This window comes from Penicillium citrinum, assembly GCF_028827155.1.
Source record: "Penicillium citrinum strain IBT 23319 chromosome Unknown utg000001l:1.0-4955037.0:1.0-4956770.0, whole genome shotgun sequence".
Classification (NCBI taxonomy): domain Eukaryota; kingdom Fungi; phylum Ascomycota; class Eurotiomycetes; order Eurotiales; family Aspergillaceae; genus Penicillium; species Penicillium citrinum.
The window spans coordinates 4,230,684-4,254,928 of NW_026622686.1; the positions used below are offsets into that span (position 1 = coordinate 4,230,684).

The following is a 24,245-nucleotide window of genomic DNA, read 5'->3' on the forward strand; positions in this document are numbered from 1 at the left end:
TCAAACAATTATTCCTTTGTATACTTCAAAACGGACGAAGTATGATCTACTACTCACTGAATTGCTTCAGAGTTGACGAACATGACATGGCAAGAATGCACCCACTCCAAGTGTGGATCTTCCATATACGTGAATACGAACACCTAAGATTCATCAAAAGCCATTGCGCCCATTATCAATTGATTCTGCCCTGCTATAACCCACCAGTTGGGGGAAATGGATTTCCGGCTTGGCTATTATAGTTAAAAATCGCGAAGGGTTCACTTCTTGCTTCAAGTGTGTGGACCTCGACGGAGTCCTTCCCAAATTCAGTAAATGGGAGCCACGTCTGCCGTCAAGATTGATGTCCTCTACACAGTCTCCAATTCTAGTGACAAAACTGTCTTGTAAATTCCCATTGCGTCACTTAATATCTTGGATGTTCAATATGAACGCACACGTAGTGCAAATTGCGGGAATATTACGTTACTCGCTTGCAAGTCATCGGTCAAGTCAATGTTTCAATGACGAAATTTCCTCCAGCGTTATTCACGAGACTTCGATGGCATTGAATAATATTATAGGCTCAATGCTATGGGTCTTTTCTCGTATTGCATACCTGAACGTTGAGGATCCCGCTGCTCTAGACCAAGCACTCGCGGCCCAAGCACACCTCTGACTTGTACGGAGTACGTCGAGGTTCTTCCTCAATTTTGAGACTTTGAAGCTCTCACGGGAAAGGATGCCTATAGTGGAGGTCTCCCGTGCCACAGGGCTTAGATTTGATGTAAAACCCAGAGCTAGAATATCTATACGGAGTACTGAGCACCCAGTACCTTTTCTGCCACCCAAGTTCAAAAGCTGACTGAGAGCTCATCAGTACCATTTAGATACCCGGGGCCCCTGCATATATCAGTTTCATCAACGATCGTCGAAACCTCGACTCAATGCCTAAGTCAGGGCAAAATTCCGTCAGCGGCACGCTATCGGCCGCGGCTCTCCACCTTAGCACATGAGTGAAAGGTAAGGTCTTACCTCGTTCCATCAAGATTCACAAGCTGCAGCCCAGATCTACTGATCGTGGACTAGCGATGCATGTGAGATTCCGGTAGCACGATCAAGATTTCGTAATGTCCCTCTTGAAACCGAGGAATCATAGCAATCAAGGATCTTCCTAGACAAAAATCAGCTTCAATATCCCCCGTTGAGTGTGTGAAACGCGGGTGTTAGAGATATAGTACTAAGTGGATCCCACTGGGGCCGTAGTTTTGGCATTGCCGGAGACCCAAGCGGTACCACTTCACGCCCGCCACGCTCTAGGGCTTTCGAGAAAACCGGTCTGAAACTTAATCTGAAGGGAAATCTGGCCGGGTCTGTAGCATTTTCCGTCTGCAATTGTTGGTTCGCCTGGCTTCGATTTCCGTGACCGCTGATCTGGTCTGCAATATTGCAGGGTTTCCACTTGTTAGATTCTGCCTGCGGTATTTTACCTATTAGTAGTCTTACTTTAAAGCGAGCCCCGCGCTTTTCTTTCCCTCGTGTGTCTTGGCATATTTTGATGCAATATTTAATATATTGGGTCATGTCCGTTCTGCAAGCTCTTTGGAGTCGTATGTGAACTACTGGGTGATGTCGATGCCTACAGGAACGTTCGTTCATGCCCTGGGGCATAACTGGCTGGGCAAGGCCGACATTGCGGTACAGACAATTCTTTTGGCAGCTGTCTCCGTCATTGTTGGGTTTCGACTATGGTCACGTCGTAGACTACAAATATCGTTGCAAGGAAATGACTGGTTCATTGTGGCAGCTACGGTAAGATGGCAAACCCTCCATGGTGCTTGGAGGATCACTGGCGAACGACATACTGATATGCCCATCACAGATCGTGATGCTTGGCAGATATGTTGTGGAATTACTTCTCATTCTGCTTTGCGGGATGGGACTCCATGCGGATGAGGTCGACCGTACTGGGGGGGGGCCCGAAGCCTTTGTACGCTTCAAAAAGGTAAGTATTCAACAAGATACGCCAGTATCTGCTTGAGAAGATTTTCGAAAGGATCTAATCTGATATCAGCTTACATACATTGGAGAGCTTCTCTGGGCCACGGTACTTGGACTCACCCAGCTTTCTATCCTTCAGTACTATCTTCGCCGTCTCCAGCAACGACTGGCGATGCGATTAAGTTATGCCGGAATGGGTCTATGTTCGGCTCTTTGGATTGCAAGCTCGCTGGCAACTGCATTCATATGCACACCATCACGTAAAGTCTGGCTGGCCAGTCTGGAAGGCGACTGTGGCAACCGCAATAAGTTACACACTGGCTGTGCAGTGAGCGGGCTTATTCTCAACGTTTTCATCCTTCTTCTCCCATTACCTGTCATCCGGAACATGCAGTTAACATGGCCTAAAAAAGTCTGGCTGGCTATTATCTACATCCTAGGTCTTGTGTGAGTATTCATCTGCTTCGACGGTCGTTCCATCGTTTCTTATGTACTAATGTTTCCTTTGCAGTCTCATTGGCCTCTCTGCTGTCCGAATCAAGACCGAGTTGTTCCTTATCTCAGGCGATTCAACCTATGGGTCTGCTCGAGGCTCTCTTTTGTCCAGTGTCGAGACTTTACTGGGTATAATCGTTGCATGTCTACCAGTGCTGGCACCGGGCAGTCAAAGGATCAATGGAACAACTGAATGCACATCGATAGTGCAAACTCCAAGGTCAGATCATGTCGCTAATAGGTACTGGAAGGCAAGTGTATTGTCAAATGGACAAATGGAGGACTCCGAGCCGGAAATCCCCCCTAGTCACAGTGACCCAACCACCCATGGGAAAAAGGTTTAATGAGTGGGCCTTCGGGCAGATCAAAATAACATCGGATTGGGAAATCCATTCTACGCGCAATTCCGCGCGATTAGATAGAGATTCTATTCGTCGGGGTTAAAACAAATTTGGTTTCAAACTGAGACGAGAAAAATGAAGTTATGATCATCTCCATCTTGAGCTTTGGGCTAATTTGGGGTTATTTTTCCCCTGCATACGGGACTCATCCCTGGCCTGTAAGTGATCATTGATGTAGAACGCCCAGTACTACACTAGTATGTAGTCGACGAAAGTTATTCCAGTTTGACGCAGTGCCTGTGGATGAAATAACACCTTGGTCCTGATTTGAATATATCTTTACACCGCATGTTTACAAAATCAAACAGCATTTTAGCTCTGTGTGCTTGACCCTTTTACATGTCAGATCTTCTTCTATTTGGGGTCGGGTGGGTTTATATATGGCTCTAGAAGGGGCGTGAGGTTAGTCGATAAATGTGTGATCAGAGCTGTGATTTAACCTTGTCTCATATAACCATAATTCTGAAAAACGCCTATCATTCGGCCAGCTGGCCTAGTGGTAAGGCATCCGTTTCCGGTGCGGGAGATCGCAGGTTCGAATCCTGCGTTGGTCGTTTTTTGCTTCTCGTTTAAAATTGTTTTTGTCAGGTCTGTGCTGGATGGGAGAAGAAATTTGTTTTACTCAGTCAGAGAGAGCGAGAGTCATAGAAAAGTGAAACTTAGATATATAGATAAATAAGATTTTTTTTTGGTTCAAGGACGAAAATTATTTGACATCTTTTCCTTTCTACTACGGGTTTGCAAAGCGGGCAAAAAATCCAAAAAACGACCAACGCAGGATTCGAACCTGCGATCTCCCGCACCGGAAACGGATGCCTTACCACTAGGCCAGCTGGCCGGTTGATACTTAGAGTTTGCTTTAGTTGGCATCAAGACCCAAAGGAGAGTTTCTTGAATAGTCAGCGATGCAAGGGTCGCGGTAAATTCGTCCGGATGATCTTTGAGTGGAGTGTTTAGCACTATAGCTACCATAAACGTCCTGGTCTTCTCAGCATCTCTAGAGCCCAGGTCAACGGTATTTGTATTAACATAAATGTTAGGTACATTGGGTAGTCAACCAATGCATCCACAATATACTTCAAATCAGTGATACGCTGATCCATACCTATGGATCCGCGTCGATATCGATAAAGTCCACACCGTGGAATCACAAGCCATGCCAACACGAAAGACTAATCAGTCATAAAGAAAAGTTCGGGGCAAATTACCAATGCATTTCTTCTGACAAAAGAGAAATATTAGATATTGCGGAGGTGGAGATGGTAGATCCTGGAGGGAAATGCCGAAATGCCGGGTACTACCTGATAATTAGGCCCACGCTGCTAGCTCCATACCTGTCAAGATCTAGAGCTGAAGAGCTACTCACTGAGAATATAATCTTCAGTGCAGGTGGTTGAGCTCGGACGACGGGACAATATAGTCGAACCCCCGAGCAAAGTGCTGTGGCTGGCTCACTCGAGGTTGAGGCGTTCAAGTTCAAGTTGGTCATGGCATGAAGAAAACTGCTTGAGTGTACTATATCGCGACAATACAGATGTTTTCATCGAGGATTGGAGGTATTTGGGGCGTTTGCTATAGCGTGTCTTGGTATTCATCGGCACATAGTACTATAACACTTTCTAAATACGCTGAAAGACCAGGGCATAAATCCATTCCTATTCATTAAATGTCACAACCCACATAAGAGATAGATTTGCGGGGAATTGTGTACTTGCTTCCAAAAATATTGACAGGGAATCACTGTAGGTTACTTGGCTTCGTAAGACGATCCTAAGCTCGACAATCAGACTCTCCAATCTGATACACAGGATCTTTAGAACAATCTGTGGATAAACCAGGGTGAAAATCAAAAGATCCAAGCTTATGTATGTTGTAGACAATATGTTTGTGTATCTTACTACCTCCAGTTTTCGCCACTGGCTCCACAGATCAACAACTGGGCTCACTAGCTCGCGAACGGAATGAACGCATGATTGTTTTAGGTTTAAGCTGTCTAGAATGACATCTTTACTGTAGTGCAATCTATGATATTATAATAAATGTAAACCGGGTCATTCTCGTCAAACCCCCCACGGCCATTTTTTTCAGAAGCCCCTTTCCCGACATCTTGATGATGCTGCCCAGAACGATGCGGCCCTTATTCTGGACACTAAATCATATAATGCCGTCAAAAGTTCACTGGCAGGACTCATTTGTTAGAGGAACTGTGTCAATTTTTAATTTGGACCATGAGGAACCTGGAGAGGATATTCCCCCGATGTTCTCGAGTGTGTTGTACTCGGATTTAGCCAGGGGGCAAAACTTCATTACAGAAAGGCAATGACTACGTATTACGAAGAAAATCCAGATACGTATTGATCAATAGAAATTAAACATTCAGTTGCCTTCTAATACAAGGTATTTCAGTGACAGCCAAGGGACTGTTTATCCGCCTGGTCAAATTAAACCCGTTGCTGCCAGCATTACACAGCTTTGGCCGTTGTGGCTCGTGTTTCCTTTAAAAAACTCACGCTTAGACCACGTCCCCGCTCTTTTTCACCTGTCGTGGGGCTCCAAACAACAAAACCATTGTTTTTCAACCCAACCGGCTGGGACCGCAGAAGACGGGAAGTCATGGCAGCTCCGAGGTATCATCACCGCTTGAGTTGTGAAATATTTTCGCCATACTCCACGGCACGTCCATGAATACAGCCATGGTGGATTATCGGTATAGAGCATTGTGCAGATACAAACAGAAAAAATACAGTCTTAAGAAAGTTGAATTCGAATTGTCCACAATTTCCGGACTGTCTCTTGAACTAGATCACAAGAACTCGGAAAAAACCGAGCTCCGGAGTCTCGTACAAGTACAATATGTACTGCAGGATCCGCCGGGGGATCCGCAGTCGGACTGTTTTGTAGAGAGAGGATTATGGTTCCATCGTTCCACTGCTGTAATGTCAGGTCTCCACCCGAAGCCCACGTCTCCAGAGCATTGGGTCGCTGGTTTGATGTAATATAAGATTGGATGACTTCCCTCGCCCGTTTTATTTTGAAATAATCAAAGCTGATGAGCGTTTGGAGCCATGTCATCAACAGTATCTTTCTCCCACGATGTGCCGATTGTTATTGTTGGCGCAGGCCCGGTTGGTATGATTCTTGCCTATCAACTGGACCGCTTAGGTGTACCTTGTCTTTTAGCCGAAAGATCGCTCGAAATCAGTAAATGGCCTAAATTGGACTTGACAAATCGCAAATCCATGGAGCTTTTCCGAATTCTAGGGCTTGCTCAGGAATACAGAGATCTTGATGGGAGCGTCAGTCAGGATGCTACATTTGATACTCAATTCGCGACCAGACTAGATGGCAAAGGACACCTGCTGGCCAACTGGGTAAGATTGGCGGAACGAGAGTGAAGTATCATTTGCTAAGAAGACACTAGAAATTGCCATCATCTAAAGGCCAGAGGGATAATATCAAAAATACAAACGATGGGACGCAGTGCGCAGAGGCAGGCCAAAGATGCATGCAACCAGTTTTCGAAACTTGGCTGAGACAGAAATTAAAAGCCAAAAGCAACATTTCCACTAAATTCGGATGGGCCTATCTCGTGCATACCGAAGGCGATCAGGGTGTCAGTACGACTTTTGTTGATCAGAACGGCGAATATCATGTTTTACACAGCAGATATCTCATCGCCTGTGATGGTGGTGGAAGTCGAATCCGAAAAACCGCACGAATCCCGATGACTGGTGGCCAAATGTATGATTCCCTCAAAGTGAAATCATAAGATGAACGTGCTAACATCATATTTCGGAATTAAGGCCATTAAGAATGCATCTCGTGCATTTTAAATCCCGCCAATTTGCTGAAGAAAGATCATTTGGAAAATACTGGCATACATTCTGCTCGCACGGAGGAGTGATTCTCGACCAAAATGATGATGATATTTTTACTGCTCATCTTCCGACACATCTCCTTCCAGAGGGCCCAGTAGATCCTACTGAGGTCGTCTACCGAATTATGGCCCCCGCCGGGGAGAGACATGAAATCAAAATTGATGAAATATATGCACACAGTGAATGGGCACCAAATTTCAGCATTGCTAAACAATATTATACGGATAAAATGAGAGTGATCCTTGCAGGCGACTCCGGTAAGCTCCACTGCCACAATGAAGTCAATGACTGCAGCTGATAAAGTCTTGCAGCACACAGAATGCCGCCTCATGGTGGATATGGAATGAACAGTGGCGTCGTGGACGCCGTTGATCTTGGCTGGCGGTTGGCCGCGATAGTTAAAGGATATGGAGGTGAACTACTTCTAAAATCGTATAACATGGAGCGAAGGCCGATGCAAATTCGCACTTTGCAAAGAGCCCATCGTCACATAATGGAGCATATCAAATTGGCACAGATGTACCCACAGGATCATAATCCGATTGATGAAGATACAAACGAGGGTCAAGAACTACGAGCACGCATAGGCAAATTTCTTCAGGAATCCGGACCTGAAACTGAGGACAGAGGGATTGAAATTGATCTTCGCTATCATTCCCCAACTATCTATCCTGATGGGACCCCTGAGCTCGAATGGACACCCGATCAATATCGTCCCAGCACCCGTCCAGGATCCCGGGCACCTCATGTGTTTCTGAAAGATGGGGAAACCAGCATTTATGACCTATTTGGACGGGAATGGACTTTGATTCACTTTGTGGATGACGATATTGAAAGTCTGAATAAAGAATCTGCAAGTGACGGACTCATAGCGGCGGCTGCTAGGCTCAAGATTCCTGTCTCACGTGTTATCATCAAAGACGAGCCACATGTTCGTCGGATCTGGGAGCGAAACATGGTACTTGTGCGCCCTGACACGCATGTTGCGTGGAGAGCAGACAATATCTGGGGCCTCAATATTGATGAGATATTGCAAGTTATCTCAGGCCAGAAGGAATTTAGCAGATTCCAGCCATCGCGGGCCTCGGCTGATGCTGAGGTTAGCTTTGAAGCCCTCGTGAAAGGAATCACTGACGGCGTTACTGGCGGTGCGACGATTGCTCAGGATGATATAGCCTAGGTCATAAAGTCTGAACTTAATTATTGTCAAGGGTGAAGTTTTGCAATGCAATCCATTGCATGGATCTTAATAGTAAACTAGTGTAGCACTCCTATTTGTATGTAAACTTTAATCTAACAAACTCGTTTTTACACAACAACTCACATACCCACTTCATGCGTATCGCGAATCTTGGAGATCAGATCTCTCAATGTCGAGAAATATACATTAAATCACCACATTGGAATAGATTTCTACCATTCTAAAGTGTGTAGACTAATTCAGTGTGAAGAGTAAACGGCAATGTTACGGCCCTTGTTTGGACCTTCCATCTCCTATTTCCGCCCGGAAATGGGACTACATTGAAAGCGGAGGGCTTGCTATCGTCGGCCTACATTTCACGAACTTCACCAAGCGGGACCATTTTGACGAATTCTTCAAAGCCTTCGGTCTCCCTTGGAGACAAGGTGACTATCACCGGACGACATTCCGGTTTGTTCGCACTAGTACGGTACCCACTGGCCTCAAGCGGTCTTCATTGCCCGGGCCATACAACATGAAGGTTCTCCACGTCAAACATGCTAGAGCCGACGAAAAAATGTTTGTCCCTATTCCCGGTGCAATGACAGAGAGCTTTGTCCCCCCCCCCGGACTCATGTGGATAAGACACAAGCTGCAGTGTGGAGCGAGGATCGGTCAAGGTGCTCTGATTTACTGTGGAGATGTGAATGCGGAGGATGGGCCAACTGCACTGACACTGGCTCTTATCGGATGCTAATTCGAATTTGAAGACTCTACAAGGGAGAATGAAGGTCGAATCCGACCAAGAAGTAAAATTATCCAAAACTACAAGTTCGAGGGGCATTGTACCGCAGGTCTGTCCTGTCTAGTGTTTACAGTTGTTAAAAAGTATAGGAGCACGAAACGTCAGCGCTGCTAGCACTTAATCTAAAAGCGCCCAATTTCTTACCTATCAGACATCAAAAATTCTGATATATCCAAGTTTACAAGTGTCGAAGCATGGTATTATCATATCACACTAGAATAGAGGGCCTTATAGGATTATGCTAACCCTAAAATTTGAATTCAGTGACCTCCCCAAGGCTTCTTGAATCCCCTTCACGTGAGCTAGCACAGAAAGCTCTCATCACGCTTCAGCCAATATGGTTTTTTTCAGTGAAGAAGTTTTCTTTCAAGGTTGGTTACATACTGCTAGGAAACAAATCAACTCGTGTCACTGAAACCTATCACAGGAGGCTGCGGTAGATACTAATACTGCCAAATTCTCCTGTAATTTATCTCTGACCACGGTAGGTCTTATTCAAAGGCGTGGTCGTAATAATATCAGAAGGTTCTGATATGCACATGGCTTAGGATTAATTTGTAATATATAAGCACCACCAGGGCAGCTGGCAAAGCAATACTGGTATCCAACAATAAGACGACAGCATCTAATTCTTCCCGTAAACCTTGAATCGGGACTCAATTGGATCAAATTCCTTTTCCTCAACCTTCTCGGCGGGTGTGCCAAAAACAATTTGACCCTCAAGTTTCCAGGAGCTGGGGATATCCCATGTCTTCGCGACTTGATCATCAATCAATGGATTATAATGTTGAAGGTTTGCACCCAGTCCTTCAGATTGAAGAGAAATCCAGACTAGATTGGCTGTTAGAGCGTCCCATACTATTAAAAAGTAGACAAAGGGTCACAAACTTAGATACTCAGCCATGGCATTCGCCTCCAGGGCGAAAGTGTCAACCTTGTCTGCGTAGATTGCGAACTTTTCTTTGGTTGCGGCAAGAGATTCGTAGTCAACGAATAGAAGAACCTTTTCGAACGTCAGTGCCTGAACCCATTACATTGGAATACAGCTGAAAGGGGTTATTTACAGTTCCATAGGCGGCCTTGAAAGCCTCCAACTTGGGCTTTGTATAGTTTTCAAACATGTCCCTGGGAATACCACCCGCCTTGACGAGACCCTCAATTACTGAAAGGGCAATATCCCAAACTTTCTTGTGCTCGTCATTTAGTAGTAGGATAACCCGGGATGACTGTGTGTTCCAGGCAGTAGGGACATATTTTGTCGCATTTTGAACAAGTGTCTCAATTTCATTATCAGAAATCGGGCTTTTCCCCAGTAACTTGTAGTGTGTGCGTCGCTCTTGAGTGATTTTCAACAAACTGCGTGTGGATTTGTTGAAAGGCTTGGACTGGCTTAATCCCATGATGCCTGCTGATATGATGTTCCTCCCAGCTGTTATTATTTTGAGGTGAAAGCAGCAATTGGCTCAACCGCTCTTGATGGCCCAGAACATGTCTAATGTATTTATAAGCGGGCGACGAAAAACTCTATGCAGAGTTGATCGTCGGTGAATACCCACAAAATGAAAACAATCAAGGCATCACGTCCGGAGTACGGAGTAGTACGGAGACCTTGGTCAATAGAGTCCGAGACCGTTATCCACCACGTTTACAATTTACGGCGCTTGTAATACGCTAAGGCTCTTCCCGGTATCCAATTATAAGTGGGGGTGATATTATCGGACGGGATAGGACTACGTGGGAGTAGAACAATGGCCAGGCGAACAGAGCTCATTAAAGTCTCCACTGGAAAGTGGGCAGCGGTTATGAAGCGAACCTTCAGTCCACCTGCGAACCCAAGTCGACATTAAATCTGTCACCGTATTGAGGTCCCTGCATTATGGACAGTGAGTGGGGCAGAGGAGAGCTTCGAAAATCTATAAAAAACCATTCTATGTATGAAGCGTTTAATAGGAGTTACAATGCAAGCCATATTCCAAAACAGAGCATCCGGGATTAGGAATTCCGAGAAAGATTCTCCATGTTGTTAACAGTACAGTATGTGAACTCCTTACAAGCAGCCAATGACAGACCGAGCATGCGCCAAGGCCTTTCTATACTCGCATTCTACTTCAAAGGCGACTCTTTATTGATGCAATCGCAGCGTCTTTAGGGTCTGCTGGTGGAAGCTCTGGAACTGGGAGCTTCAAATCCTTTGCTATCTTTCTCGCAGCCCAGAAGCCGGTCACGAAGGCCAGTGCCAGCCCGCCTGCATATCCCACATTGCTGAAACCACCGGCATCAACACCTGCAACAAGAAGGCCAGGGATTTTCGTGTTGTCCGGCGTGAGAGCATGTCCTTCTTTGTCAATTTTTATCCCGCCATAAGTGAAAGTAATTCTGAAGCTGCTGTCAGTATGTGTCGTGAACACCACTAAACATGGTTGAGATATTCTTACGATGGCTGGACTTCAATTGCATGGAATGGACCCTCGCCCTCCACCAAAGGCGCAGGAGGCGGCGCACCAACTGGATGATCTAACCCCTGACCAGAATCCTTGCCACGGACCACCCTTTCGTACTGCGTGATCGTTTGTTTGGCCCCGATACTATCGACTCCCCAACTAGCGAGAACTTGAACGAGTCCATCCAAAGTTGCCGCAGTTCCTACATTACATCCATGATCCCGGGCCTTTTGGAGACGATCGATATCGCCTGCGTTGGGGAATAGTGCAGATATGCAGTGTTGCAAACGAGTTTTCTCGCTATCAAAAAGGACAGTGTGTTAGCGTGGAAGCATATCACTTTTCAGGGACCCAAAGGGTAAAATATGAACACACTTGAAAATCAAGAAGCCTCGTCGCTTCTCTTGCTTTGCGAGGTATTGATTGATAATCTCGTCACCAGTAGACTCATCTGTGAAACGGCGCCCGGCTTGATTGAGTAGCAGACAGTATTTGCTTTCTGTGGGTCGTCAGGTATGCCGCATGAAATGAGAAGAATGGTATGTTTGGTTGACTCACGATACTGCGCCAGTGGCAGATAGTCCTTGGGATCTACTTGATCTGCGCAAAGAGGTGCGGCCATCAGATGTCCGTAATAAGTATTCATGCCTTTGCTTGTTGCTGCTCCAGCTCCCAATGCCAGGTTCAGGCCATCTCCAACTGAGCCCCTGTTCGAACGAACAAAAATATTGTCCGCGCCTTGACTGAGATATTGCGCTTTTAGGTTAGGTGAGCCTTGGAAACCACCTGTAGCAAGAACCACAGTCTTTGCTGTTATGCGATAATATGACAGGGATTTGCCTTCAGAGGACTCGCGACGAACAATTGCGCCGTTAATGCGAGATCCTGGCACGCCAGGGATCTCCTGGAGGAGCTGGACGATTGCAGTATTTGTCCAGATATCTGAGTCAGTCTTGCTCGACATGATTCTGCTGCGATGAAGGTTATGCAGCTCGGGAATTTTTATAGGGAAACCGATTCCTAGAGATATGCAATACTTAGGATGAGTCGAGATAATAGTAAGAGCTAAGTAGAATGTAAACGTTTAGGGTCTTACCAATTGTCATAATACCATCAAATCGTGGCGCTGTGGGAACTCCCCTCTCGCGCATCCATTGTACAGCAGAAAGATAGTCGGCAATCCATGCACGTTGCAATTCAGGATCCCCATCAGGAACCCAGGACCTTAACTTCTCGTATGTCTGGGGTCCCCAGCTGTTAATGACTAGTTAGTGAATAAGAACTGAGATTTGACAGAATTGCCAGGTGGAATTTGAGCTGCCAAACACATACAACATCCCTGCAGAGTAATTTGATGATCCTCCCACGGTATCCTGCTTCTCAACCACAAGCACTCGAGCTCCAGCTTGAGCTGCGAAAGAGGCGCAGGCCATGCCAGACATCCCTCCTCCGCATACAAGTACATCCACAGTGATAGAATCCATCTTCAACAAATGTATCGACCTCAAAGAGCTTCCCCTGGGGTCAGTGTGGTTAATATTTATATTTCTGCACTTGAAGAACGGGAAAAGGACATATCCGAGACCGGCATTTTAATTAATTGACCGGTGCACTCCACCCCCGCAAACAATTCCCCGCAATTTTTCCAGCTGCAAATCTGCAGGGCTCTGCTAGTCCCGAAGGCCATTCTTACGCCTATGATAATACTGATGGCGTATCAGTATGTCGTCTGCTGAATATAGGAAAGAGAGCTTACAGGCGCGCCCTCGCTCGGCGGTTGCTCCGGCCTGCGAAGCTTGTCGTAGACTCAAGGTATTTCTGGTTTTCAGGTATCACAATGGCCATCGCTGACAAGTCAGATGAAATGCACCCGCGCAGAAGAAAGGCCCGAAAACCCTTCATTTGATTCTAATCCCAAGCCTTGCGACCGGTGTAAAAGGACTAATCGACCATGCACAACCCCCGAATCGCGACCGCTTGGGAGGAGACGAGGTGCTTTGGGTCGATATCGCGGGCTCGAAAAGGCGTACAGAAAGCTTCAGGTGGAGGCGAAGAAAGCGAGACATTCCCAAAATATCTCAGAAGAAAGGACTGGACTTCTATCTTCAGAATCTGTGGAAGAAGAGATGAGGCTTGAATCTTTTTTAGTGGATGAGCCATCAGAGCAGCCCAGCATAACCACAAGTGACACTCCAGAGGACCCCACAACGCCTTTTCTTGGACCGGAAGTGAGGATTCCTGGGGCTTCGAATCAGAATGAGTACCAGGAGCATGTGGAAGACCACGATAAACCACCACACGAACCGATGAGTAATCCACTGGCGCTGTTGGCCTACGCATCTGATGCTGCCCAAGCAGCGGAAGGAGCTTCAACTTCCGTGAACAATATACCTAGTCCAGAATCAAGAAGGCTGTCTCGTTCAGAAATGGGAGAAAGTGAAGGGCACCGGCTACTCCACAGGCCAGGGTATGTTTCGCTGGGGTTACAGCTAGACCGGGCAAGTCTTGTCCAGGGTCTGGATAATTTACTGGCCTGCGTTGACGCAGGGCATCGACCCCTGGAATACTTTAAGCGAACAGGAACTCGTCAACGTGATATTGGGCCGGACTTGGACCCGGTCGAGCTCGGACTGATTACGATGGATGAAGTCAACTATCTATTCCCAATGTAAGGGCCAAGTTTCTGTTCATGGCCTATGATTGCAGGGCTGATAATTTCTTAGATATTTCACACGACTGCATCCAATAAATGGCATTCTCGACCCAATGCTTCACACTCCAGACTTTGTGCGTAATCGATCTTCACTGCTCTTTACCTGGATTCTTACTTTAACCGCCCTTTTTGACCATGCTTGCGCTCCTATCGCGGAGCGCTTGCGATTGCATGGCGAAAAACTATCAAGATATGTGCATACTTGCGGACTTAAGTCGGTTGAGATCGTACAAGGCTATTACATTTCACTGCTGTCGGCCACTCCAGCAAAGACCCTGGCCGAGGAGCGGTCATGGCTCTACACAATGTATGCTATTGGAGTCGCGACGGACTTGGGAATGGACCAGGAGGCTGGGCTCGCTGATGGGCCTGGGCCCTCGGATGAGCCAAATGACCAGAACGTGCCATTCTCATCTCCAGCGTCAACAGCAAAGACTCGACAATCCCTACCAGAGCCAATGACTGATGAGGGCACTCACAAACAACGACTACTCCGTAATCGCGAAAGAACTTGGCTGAGAATCCTCTTATGGGACCGAGCAAACAGTGCTGCATGTGGTCGTATTCAAAGCTTCCCAGAGACCAACTTGACGCGAGCTGTCGAAACATGGTGGCTACACCCATTGGCGGATATGACCGATCAATACACCAGTGCATTCATCTGTTTAAGAAGAGCTCTGGCATCGTTGCAGGTAGAAATGAAGAATGGAATGCAGGATCCTCATTCCGATCCCCATTGGATTCGGAAGTTGATTGACGCCTCTCTTCAGCCCTGGTGTCATATATGGCTTCCTAGACCTGAAGGAAGTATTACCAATCCATCTCCCGAGCAAATATCAAGAATCTTCTTGAGCTACGTTTATCATCATGGCCGACTTTGGACAATGTCTCTAGCATTGAGTGACTCAATTTCACGCGCAGAGGACTTGGACGCAATTCGACAAGATTGTTTCGAAGTTGCTATCAATTGCTGCGAAACTGCCGTCCGCGACTTGGATAGGATAAAAGAGCCGCTATACTGCATGCTGGCGCCCACGTGGGCGATGATATCCTATGCAGCGGTCCTGACACTAAAATTATTCCCAGTTTTGTATGGGCCTCGGACAGGCAGTGACCTGGAGCTCCTCGCTCTATTAAGTCAGGTAGCCATGCAGCTCCAGCGTGCTGGCACTACACCTCCACATCGCTTCGGTATTGCGGCGCTTTTGGGACAGCATCTTATGATGATACTTCGAGCTAGAGCTGTTGGTCTTGGTGAGCCGGCCTCATCACAGGCCCAGAGCTATAGAATTCATCGTCGGCCATCTCAATGGCAGCTTTCGCAGCCACAAATGGTGCATAGGAGCCCACTTGTCTCAGATTGGGATCCGTTCCTGACCCCAGCTATATCTGATAAAAATGACCCTGGGTCAGACGGATTCAATGACTTTTTCCGCGAAATCTTTGGGCCCGGGTTTGAAGATTTGCTATGAAAGTTAGCTAGAAATCAATTAATGGACATAGAACAGATATTTCTGCTCTTTGTGAGCGACAAAGGCTTGGAGTGGTCCAGATATAAATCTAAGTAGTCGCAGTTTTTGAGAGGAATCCATGCGTCAACTATTTTGGTAGGACCGGTGTATTAAAGTAGAAGCCGAGAAGCCCGCAACTTAAAGGATCGGGCGTTCGCGAAACTTTTCAAGCAATAAAGCATACTTTGGCTGAACAATCATCCCGGAGGACTCTTTGAGGCTAGTCGTAATAAATCGCAGCTTATGATACAGTTGGCCAGTGAGAACCTTTCAAGATTGAAAGATGCTATCAAAGTTGTCGTTGAAGATGCTCTAATGGAGAAAACAAATGATACGGCATTTAAGAATCCTAGAATCCTGCTTCAGGCTGATCCATGACAGAAAGATAATACATGGCCCAATCTTACAAATTGGCCAGTCGTCTCTGCTGCTTCGCAATCATATCCAGCAGAATCTCCTCGCTCCCACCACTGACCACAAGTACTCTAACATCACGACTAATCTGCTCTACGCGCGATCCCTGTCCACCGCGAGAGTACCCTAGTCCCCCGAAAACCTGCTGTGTTTCTCTCGAAACCTTCTCTAGGTGATGCGCAGCCTGGACCTTAAGCATAGCTGCCAGAGGCGAGAATTCTAAGCCCGGCATCCGCACAGACCGGTATACCAAGTGTTCCATGTAGGCTTGAGTGGGCTCAAGAAGGTTTGCCATTCTCGAAAACTTCTGCCGGATTACCTGGTTCTCGAATAAAGGTTTGCCGAACGTCTTGCGTTTCAAGGCATGTCGGTAAGCATCTTCATACGCGACTCGGGATAGTCGAAAGGGCGGTTATTCCCACCCAGAGACGCTCGTGGGCAAATGCTAAATCACAGGATAGCAGTCAGATATACAGAGCTATTGGGTATGTTTCGTGAGCTCATACTCGACATGATGATTTCGAAGCCTTGGTTCTCCTTTCCGAGCATGTTCCCCACTGGGACGACCACGTCGTCCAATTCCATAAAGGTGGACCCTGTATATTGAATGATGATCAGGAATTAGAGATCGGGAAACTTGTAAGACATCGAGAATCTAATGCTTAACTTACCGCTGGAATTTACGCCGGAGTTTTCCATCTTTCGTCTCGAAATCCCCTTGCTGTTCAGAGGAACAATGAATACCGAGATTCCTTTCGCAGTCGGTGGTCCTGTGCGGGCTGCAATGAGTCCAACATCTGCCTTTTGACCTTGCGTGACCCATTTTTTTTTCGCCGTTGATCAAGTAGGACTTTCCATCCGCCGACCTCTTTGCAGTGGTGATGAGGCCAGCAACATCGGACCCGACTGGAAACCTTTCGTTAGTTTGGTCTAGTAGAGCAAAAAAAAAAAGAATTGAGGTCAACTTTGAGAAGAGCACATACTTGCAGGTTCCGTAACACCTAGACAGTGCCTTTGCTCTCCTCTTAATAAAGGGGCCAAATACTTTTTCTTTTGCTCTGCTGTTCCATAGTGGTGGAGTGGTGGCCCTCCAACCGCTGCGCCCCCATTGATGCCCCAGACCGTGCCAAGGTATCCACACCGAGCCATTTCATCGATGATCTAGTTGTGTTAGCATTTTAGAATTGTGAAGAGAGGATGTGCTTACTATGGCATCGTGAAACTCATCCCACTCTGCGGACATTGGTCAGTCACGAAGGTTCTAGCTGATAATTTTGGTGATAACACAAACCGTCCATGCTGAGACCAGCTGGTAAATCAACACCAGAGAGGTAATCTTTCGGAAGAGGAAATGCAGACACTGCTAGAAACCCCAGCGAGGCATGTCTCTTGAACACCTACAAATAATAAGCTTCCATTGAATGGGTGCAATATCATTTCAATCTCACTTCGGCGGGTATTTCTCCGGCTTTCTCCCAGCCCTCGACGTTGGGTGCAATGTATGTGTCCACATATTCACGGACAAACCTTTGGAGCCGGTGGTGACTGGGCTTGTAAAATGGGTGGTCGTTTTGCGTGTGCCATGCTGGGTCTGCACCGGGGATGTCGGAGGTGAGAGCGGAAGTCATACTGAGAGTGAATAATTCAGATCTTTTGTTCACAAGAATGATAATCTGGAACTACATATTTCATGATCGCAAGTTTATTAAGTATTAGAGGAAATACCTACGAAGATGAAGTCAAAACAAAAGCGAACCCATTCCTGGCCTCGGCTTCGGTCTCGGTCATCGGAATATTCGATTTATCTGTCTAACTTTGAAATTCCGAAGGGAAACGCAACCTCGGGAATTAAACCAAATCCATCTTTAAGTAGGAGCCATTTATTGATATCATAGAGAGATCTCAACGAATAATTATTTCCGATAGCTCTTTCATGAATCTTGAGTCTTGAACTATCACCCTTCAAGATGACTGATCGCCTGCAGCAAATTCATCAACAACTAGAGCCTGTTGGCCTGGAAGCCCATCCAGATCGTTTAGATGGACAGGTAGTACTAATTACCGGAGGTGCTCAAGGTACGTTCTATATATTGGTTGGCCTTCTTGCAAGCCAGTACTGACAAGCGGAACGTATGAAGGAATCGGAAGGGCCACAGCGTTGGTATTAGCTCGAAGAGGAGCAAAAGTTGCCATAAATGATCTGGATAGAGAGAAAGCAGAAAAATTGGCCAAGGAGATCCGTAGTTTTCAAGGAGAAGCAGAAGTATTCTGTGGAAATGTTCTCGAAGAAGCGTTTCCGCAACTGCTGGTGAGCAGTGTTCTGCAGAAATGGGGGAAGATCAACTGCTTGATCAACAATGCCGGTATTGTCCATCCTTCAGAGAGAGGGAAACGATGAGATATTGACTTTCTGGGAGGCTTTTGTCACGACAGTGCAATTCATAAAATGGACGATGGCAAATTCGACATCATTATGAAAATCCATAACTATGTTCCATTTCGCATGGTGCGAGCGCTTTCCGGGCACTGGATGGATCCAGTGAACAGGCCTATGCCAAAGGTAATAGTCAACGTATCTTCTACATCAGGTCTGCATGGATCAATGGGACAGATCAACTACGCAACTGCCAAAGCCGGAGTCTTAGGACTCACGAAAACTATAGCGGCAGAATGGGGTCGGTCAGTTCAGTTACCTCTGTCAATGACTGGTACAGTTCACATTACTAAAAATCCTTTGTTTTTAGATTCAATGTTCGGGCCAATGCAGTCGCTTACGGCTGGATTGATACACGCATCACGCGACCACCCACCAAATCAGAGACATTGGAAGTCGGCGGCCAAGCCATAAGACTTGGAATCCCTGAGAATGCGAAGAAATGGCGAGACGTCTCCGATATTCCGCTAGGTCGGCCTGGCTCGGCAGATGAGGCGGCGCGTGTGATACTCTTCCTGGCCAGTCCACTGTCATCGTATATGACTGGCACTTGTATCGAATGTACGGGGGGTCGTTTTATGTAAATAAATATCAATCTCTCAAAGGAAGAAAAACTATGAGAAGCCAAACTGAAGCTCCAAAATCCAGTTACATCGACTTGCTTTCCCCACACCGGTGCATTCATTTCCCCAGCATTTTATACACCGGTCTCCCCGCATTACGGGGCTGAGACACATTACTTCTCATTGGGAAATTATATTTAGAGGACTGAATTCTGTCCTGGTTTATATATTCGTTGTATTTAATTTATAATGCAGGAAACCGGCGGCCAAAGAGATCCCTCCTACGCTACCTATTGTCCAGACCCGGATGATTCTCCTTGTAGTCAGATAAGAGAGGCCCATGTCGCTTCGCCTACTAATACGCGGCCCACGGATGGAAAAAGATCGAGATATATCGGGAGAGCATGGTATTTTCTACACGGCAACTAAGAAATTTCTGTCCAGAGAGTTAACATCGGTTAAGTCAGGATTGTCAGCGCCGTAAAGTGAAGGTATTACCTATCATACTATCTGTCACTTTGGTAAACATACCCGTTCTCACAGCGTCCAGTGTTCCGGAGAGCAAACCTGTCGCAATTGTCATGATAGAAGACAGGAATGCACGTACATGCCCCAGACTCGAAGAGGCCGCAAGCAAGGGATGAAAAGGAGTCTTCCCAGTGAGAAGTACGCCCCTGACCAAATCCTATCTTACACTAGTTAGTTACCGTAGGCATGTTCCTAACCGTGGAACACATTCAGTGATGTACAGGACTCCAGAAGACCCCATGATAATGAAGTCCCTCTTGATTCTTAGTTTGTTCTTCATATTTCTGCTGGACCACTGATTTCTTGCTTTCTGACTGATAAATTATAGCACGCCACTATTGCACGCCAAGGCAAATAGTCAGTCGCCAGATTACTGGAACAATGAGGTCGATGCATACGATATAGCAGACTGCCGCCCGAGAAGTGTTTCCTTGTCGTCTCAGCTTTTATGCCTTCGCGAGATCGCGAACCCGCAAGATAAGGAACGAAAAAGTTCAGCCTTCAAAAGAAACAAAACAGAGGGACCAGTATTCTCATTAGAACTGCCTCGCCCTGAAAGGTTGAAACACTTGTTAGATGTGTACTTCCGTGATTTAGATTCTTTCTTTCCATTTATCAGGCGAGATGAAATTCAGGCTCAGATCGAGAAGGCGTTGCACAGCTTGGGACATTCAGACAATCAGCATATTATAGACATCCAATCCGGGGAATACTCACTCATCGCCCTGCTGTGCAACATGCTGGCTATAGCTGAATGCTTTTGCGCGCCCAGGGCCGGGTCATATGAGATACGGCCTGGATGGTCACTGTTTCTTCGAGGTTGCAAATTGATTCAACACCGCTCGCCCCTGAGACATATTGATTTCCACCTCATACAATACTATGCCCTTAGCTCCGAATATCTGATGCAGTCTGAGCTATTATATGATGCATCGCGGGCCGTTTCGACAGCGGCTCAACTTGCCATGCGGGCCCGACTCAACGAAGAGCGAGTTTGGAACACTCTCCCAGAACAAGACATCAAAAACCGGAAAAGATTGTGGTGGACCATTTACTTTCTGGATCGAAAAATTTCGCAGCGAACAGGGAGCCCTTATGTCATTCGCGATACTGAAATTGCACTGTCTGAATTTGTGCAAGGTCCAACCACAAAAACTGATCGTTATATGCAGGTATTGGTAGATCTTGGCAAGTTATGGTCTCTGATTTGGGATACATTCTTTGCCGCTTCAGCTCCCAAGCCTCAAGATTGGAAGGAAGTGGAGCTGATGGATACTCGGATTTTGATGGTTCAGAGAGAGCTGGCAAGCGAACTGTCCTGGGATACTAATCTCCTCAATCGAGTGTATATGGCACAGGAAGAGCAAGAGCCTTGCGTCCGGCGGCGTCTCGCGATTTTTATTGTATGATGTTACGTCCTCAGCTCCTATTGAATGTAGCTAATACGGATTCCAGAGGCTTAATCTTTTACGCCTGACTATTCGACAGAATCCGATTCAGAAACGCCAGGGCACCAGATGCTATAGTATTTGTGTCTCACTTGCGTCAGAGACAGTAGAAGCAATTGCTGCTTTCACTGAAAGTTGTCAGAGTGTCATACCCTGTGGATTCTTTTTCTGCACTGCGTTACTGGAATGCATCTACCATCTTATTTTGTGTATGCAGACTATTCCAACGGAGAAAGAATATGAAGCCAGTGTTCAGTCCTTTCGGCTTGCATATCAACTACTCGAGCGGTTCTCGCAAGTCTTAGATACAGCCGAACGAGCTCTCCGAGCCCTGAACTCAGTGATCTCTTTGGCCGCCATAACTAATTCCCACTCTCCTGACCAGGGATCAAGTCCATTGTGCCAATCAGAACAGGCTCCTGCGGTAGATCTGAACTTCAATGTCCCTGAGACCATAGACTTCTTCGATCCAACGTCGTGGCAGATTGATGACATCCCCCTGGATGTGGTGGCTCTGATTTCTTCAATGGGAGATAACCCAGTGGATGATACTGCACTAGGTGGAAATCGCGAACAGTCGCCAGCACCTGATTCATATATATGGGATTGTGAATACGGCGTTGCGTCTACAATTATGAACGTATGACTAGTGCTATCTTTTTGCTCTACAGAAATTAAATTCCAAAAGATCTTTCGATATGATAGATAGGGAATATTCCGAGGGTATCTTCATTTTCTTCTTTGAAAAGACGGAAAATCAATATTTCATTGTCAAAACTAGCGTGAGCAAAAAATGGAATTGAGCGCACTGGCACTTCCGACGTTTGCGGGTTCCGAGGCCTCGCCTGGTCATATTTGACAACCAACAGTGATTTGAGCACCTGATACGTTATTTTCCAATAGTTGGCTAAACCCAACGATTTATTTTGCTTGGCTTTTAAAAAAGCAGGATTTAGAGAAGACAACTATCGATTACATGTATACGATCTCAATGACGCAAAAGAGCAAGAAAAGATCTTTGATGTAAGATTCGGGATATAGGGATGAAGTGAGTACTTTGGTTTGGCAGCCAATTCCCGGGACCGGTAAATAGAATTATACCCCGTTCTGGATCCCTTGAGCTAAAGGCCTTTGGAACAACCTATGAGAGCAGCGATATTGATTTGAGAACAACATCGGCCTTATGAGAGTATTTCTACTGGTTTAGAGTCTTACCCCAGAGTTTACCCCGCATAAAATAATTGGGAGAAGTTGTATAAAAAAGCCAGCAATGATCCAGGGTAATGCCATATGAGAGCAAATTGCGGCTAACACACTGGTTCTATTGCGAATATGCTTGACGAGTACATCCAGAGCAAACTACTTCGTCGTTTGGCGAGATTTAGTTGCTCCGTTGTAAGTATAAGTTACCAAGCTTGAAAGTATACCGACATGGTCACAATGTCAACTAATGAAATATGCCAGGGGTTTTTGATTGAGGGCTACCAGGCTGGTGTTCTAGGGGGGAGTTCAAGAGACCAAGCCGTTTTTAGATGCAATTGGGGTCAGTATATGTCAATTATTCCTTGCAGATGCGGATGGAATACTAATGGCTTATAGCATCCCAGGGGTACGGAGACCATACCGTTGATTGCATCGTCTAGTACGTTGGCGGCAGCATTCGTATCATGCCTTGTCATGATGATCGGCATGCCACTTGGTCGACGTAACTGCATTATTATCGGTAATATTTTGATTACGATAGGAGGTGTCATACAGGCCGCATCCTATTCAGTCCCGCAAATTATTATTGCGCGTGTCTTGTGCGTATGTATCAGCCAGTTCTTCCATCCTTATTGCTGAAAGCAATGCTGAAATCTACTCCAGGGCGCCGGAATTGCAGTATGATGATTTATCCTCGTGCGCTTCTTTTTAAGACCTAGAGAACTGACATCGGCAGTTTATTACATGCAACGTACCGATGTACATGGTAAGTTTCGTACTCTCATTTCTGTTACGATGCTCATGATAGCAGTCTGAAATAAGTATCCAAGCTCGAGAGCGAGGTCCGGAGGTAGCAATTAACTGCTCGGCCCTACTATTAGGGGTAGCACTTTCGTACTGGGTCAGCTTCGGTTTTACACGCATGACAAACCAGATCTCTTGGGTGAGTTCAATCATCATCATCATCATCATTGCAACCACACTCACATAGGTTCCCCAGAGATTTCCCATCGCATTACAGTCTTTATTCTCTATTCTATCCGGTGCCAGCATGTTCTTCCTCCCAGATACTCCCAGGTGGTATTATATCCGCGATCGTATGGAAGAGGGAGATAAAACTCTCTCACGATTGTATGGCGTCTACCGTAACGGAATGACAAATTACGGTGCCGTTGCAGAGATCCAAAATATGAAGTCAACGATCATGGCGAGCCTCAGAGTGGAAGAAGAGTCAGAGAATAAACTCACCTTATTGAGCATCGTCTGGGACAATACACCTCTTCGTGTTGGTCGGCGAATTCGTATCTCGTTCATGATCCTGGGAATTCAGCAGTCCATGGGAATCAATATTATGGTTTATTATATGACTCGGATTTTTTCAGAAGTCGGGCTTTCTGATTTCATGGCTTCTCTGATCGCCGCTCTGTCACTTACATTGCAATGGATGGGCTCATGGGTTTGTATTCCCACAATAGAGCGCATTGGGCGGCGGAGGATTATGATGCTGACGGGCTCGGTTCAAACATTATGCTTGTTTGTGTTTGTGGTCTTGAACATGATAGAGCACAAAACAGATGCTACGCGCTGGGCAGCCGCCATGATAATTTTTCCATATTTGTTTTTCTATGGCTGGGGATGGGTTGGGTGCCCCTGGCTTTATGGTCCCGAAGTATGTTGAGGATCCGGCTGATTACCGCAGAGCTGACTCTTCCCCAGATTGCGCCTTTGAGATATCGCCATATTGGTTCTGCGGCAGGACTACTGGGTGTATGGGTATTTACATTCATTACAGTGTTCGCCGGCGGGATTGCGTTGGAGACGGTGGGAGCACGGATCTGGATTTGGCCACTGGTTTTCAATGTCATAGCAGTTGTTTTTGTTTACTTTATGTGTCCGGATGTGAGTATTATGACCCCTTGGCGTCTGGTTACCTTGCTAATACGGAACATAGCCCACTGGCAAGACTCTTGAGGAAATTGACCAGCTTTTTGCGAAGGATGGCGCGTTAGTGGATCAGTTGAATCACCCGAGCATTGAAAAAGAACTTGATGGCTTACAGGAAATTGAGAATAGTGCATGAGATAAAATTTCAAACAAATAGTATCACCAATTCTCTGTCTCCATGGTTGCTCCGAGCCCGTACATGTCTGGATTCCGTTATCTGCTTACCTTTTTGATGTCAATACCCACGAGCCAAATGCTTGCCATAACTATTCATGAAGTCGTGATGCCCCAAACATCAAGATTTTTC

The 24,245-nt window shown here is 46.3% G+C and overlaps 10 protein-coding genes across 10 annotated transcripts; 7 read left to right on the plus strand and 3 right to left on the minus strand.

Annotated features, from left to right (window-relative positions):
* Nucleotides 1-1,608: 1,608 nt before the first annotated feature.
* On the plus strand, nucleotides 1,609-2,819 carry N7469_001596 (uncharacterized protein; the record flags this gene model as incomplete). Its single annotated transcript, XM_056640516.1, has 4 exons — nucleotides 1,609-1,791; nucleotides 1,862-1,984; nucleotides 2,054-2,427; nucleotides 2,492-2,819. 4 exons carry the CDS (start codon nucleotides 1,609-1,611, stop codon nucleotides 2,817-2,819), a joined length of 1,008 nt encoding a protein of 335 aa, XP_056506273.1.
* Nucleotides 2,820-5,941: 3,122 nt separating this feature from the next.
* Nucleotides 5,942-7,934, plus strand: N7469_001597 (uncharacterized protein; the record flags this gene model as incomplete). Its single annotated transcript, XM_056640517.1, has 4 exons — nucleotides 5,942-6,247; nucleotides 6,322-6,617; nucleotides 6,680-7,011; nucleotides 7,066-7,934. 4 exons carry the CDS (start codon nucleotides 5,942-5,944, stop codon nucleotides 7,932-7,934), a joined length of 1,803 nt encoding a protein of 600 aa, XP_056506274.1.
* A 535-nt stretch (nucleotides 7,935-8,469) lies between these two features.
* Nucleotides 8,470-8,691, plus strand: N7469_001598 (uncharacterized protein; the record flags this gene model as incomplete). The annotated part of the gene is made up of 1 exon (XM_056640518.1): nucleotides 8,470-8,691. The coding sequence occupies one exon, from the start codon at nucleotides 8,470-8,472 to the stop codon at nucleotides 8,689-8,691; it is 222 nt and encodes a 73-aa protein (XP_056506275.1).
* Nucleotides 8,692-9,364: 673 nt separating this feature from the next.
* Nucleotides 9,365-10,139, minus strand: N7469_001599 (uncharacterized protein; the record flags this gene model as incomplete). Its single annotated transcript, XM_056640519.1, has 3 exons — nucleotides 9,365-9,570; nucleotides 9,628-9,742; nucleotides 9,804-10,139. 3 exons carry the CDS (start codon nucleotides 10,137-10,139, stop codon nucleotides 9,365-9,367), a joined length of 657 nt encoding a protein of 218 aa, XP_056506276.1.
* A 708-nt stretch (nucleotides 10,140-10,847) lies between these two features.
* Nucleotides 10,848-12,664, minus strand: N7469_001600 (FAD-dependent oxidoreductase; the record flags this gene model as incomplete). The annotated part of the gene is made up of 6 exons (XM_056640520.1): nucleotides 10,848-11,115; nucleotides 11,175-11,480; nucleotides 11,556-11,679; nucleotides 11,739-12,200; nucleotides 12,277-12,434; nucleotides 12,513-12,664. The coding sequence occupies 6 exons, from the start codon at nucleotides 12,662-12,664 to the stop codon at nucleotides 10,848-10,850; spliced, it is 1,470 nt and encodes a 489-aa protein (XP_056506277.1).
* A 345-nt stretch (nucleotides 12,665-13,009) lies between these two features.
* Nucleotides 13,010-15,365, plus strand: N7469_001601 (fungal specific transcription factor domain-containing protein; the record flags this gene model as incomplete). Its single annotated transcript, XM_056640521.1, has 2 exons — nucleotides 13,010-13,848; nucleotides 13,904-15,365. Coding segments are annotated over 2 exons (2,301 nt in total), but the record flags the coding sequence as incomplete, so codon positions are not given.
* A 442-nt stretch (nucleotides 15,366-15,807) lies between these two features.
* Nucleotides 15,808-17,446, minus strand: N7469_001602 (acyl-CoA dehydrogenase family protein; the record flags this gene model as incomplete). Its single annotated transcript, XM_056640522.1, has 8 exons — nucleotides 15,808-16,137; nucleotides 16,205-16,263; nucleotides 16,325-16,414; nucleotides 16,490-16,597; nucleotides 16,802-16,979; nucleotides 17,026-17,051; nucleotides 17,110-17,215; nucleotides 17,267-17,446. 8 exons carry the CDS (start codon nucleotides 17,444-17,446, stop codon nucleotides 15,808-15,810), a joined length of 1,077 nt encoding a protein of 358 aa, XP_056506279.1.
* Nucleotides 17,447-17,785: 339 nt separating this feature from the next.
* On the plus strand, nucleotides 17,786-18,836 carry N7469_001603 (SDR family NAD(P)-dependent oxidoreductase; the record flags this gene model as incomplete). The annotated part of the gene is made up of 4 exons (XM_056640523.1): nucleotides 17,786-17,866; nucleotides 17,929-18,181; nucleotides 18,236-18,497; nucleotides 18,563-18,836. The coding sequence occupies 4 exons, from the start codon at nucleotides 17,786-17,788 to the stop codon at nucleotides 18,834-18,836; spliced, it is 870 nt and encodes a 289-aa protein (XP_056506280.1).
* Nucleotides 18,837-20,248: 1,412 nt separating this feature from the next.
* N7469_001604 (fungal specific transcription factor domain-containing protein) lies at nucleotides 20,249-21,437 on the plus strand (the record flags this gene model as incomplete). Its single annotated transcript, XM_056640524.1, has 2 exons — nucleotides 20,249-20,746; nucleotides 20,799-21,437. The coding sequence occupies 2 exons, from the start codon at nucleotides 20,249-20,251 to the stop codon at nucleotides 21,435-21,437; spliced, it is 1,137 nt and encodes a 378-aa protein (XP_056506281.1).
* Nucleotides 21,438-22,471: 1,034 nt separating this feature from the next.
* Nucleotides 22,472-24,074, plus strand: N7469_001605 (uncharacterized protein; the record flags this gene model as incomplete). Its single annotated transcript, XM_056640525.1, has 5 exons — nucleotides 22,472-22,597; nucleotides 22,803-22,937; nucleotides 22,986-23,663; nucleotides 23,711-23,893; nucleotides 23,946-24,074. 5 exons carry the CDS (start codon nucleotides 22,472-22,474, stop codon nucleotides 24,072-24,074), a joined length of 1,251 nt encoding a protein of 416 aa, XP_056506282.1.
* Between the last annotated feature and the right edge of the window lie 171 nt (nucleotides 24,075-24,245).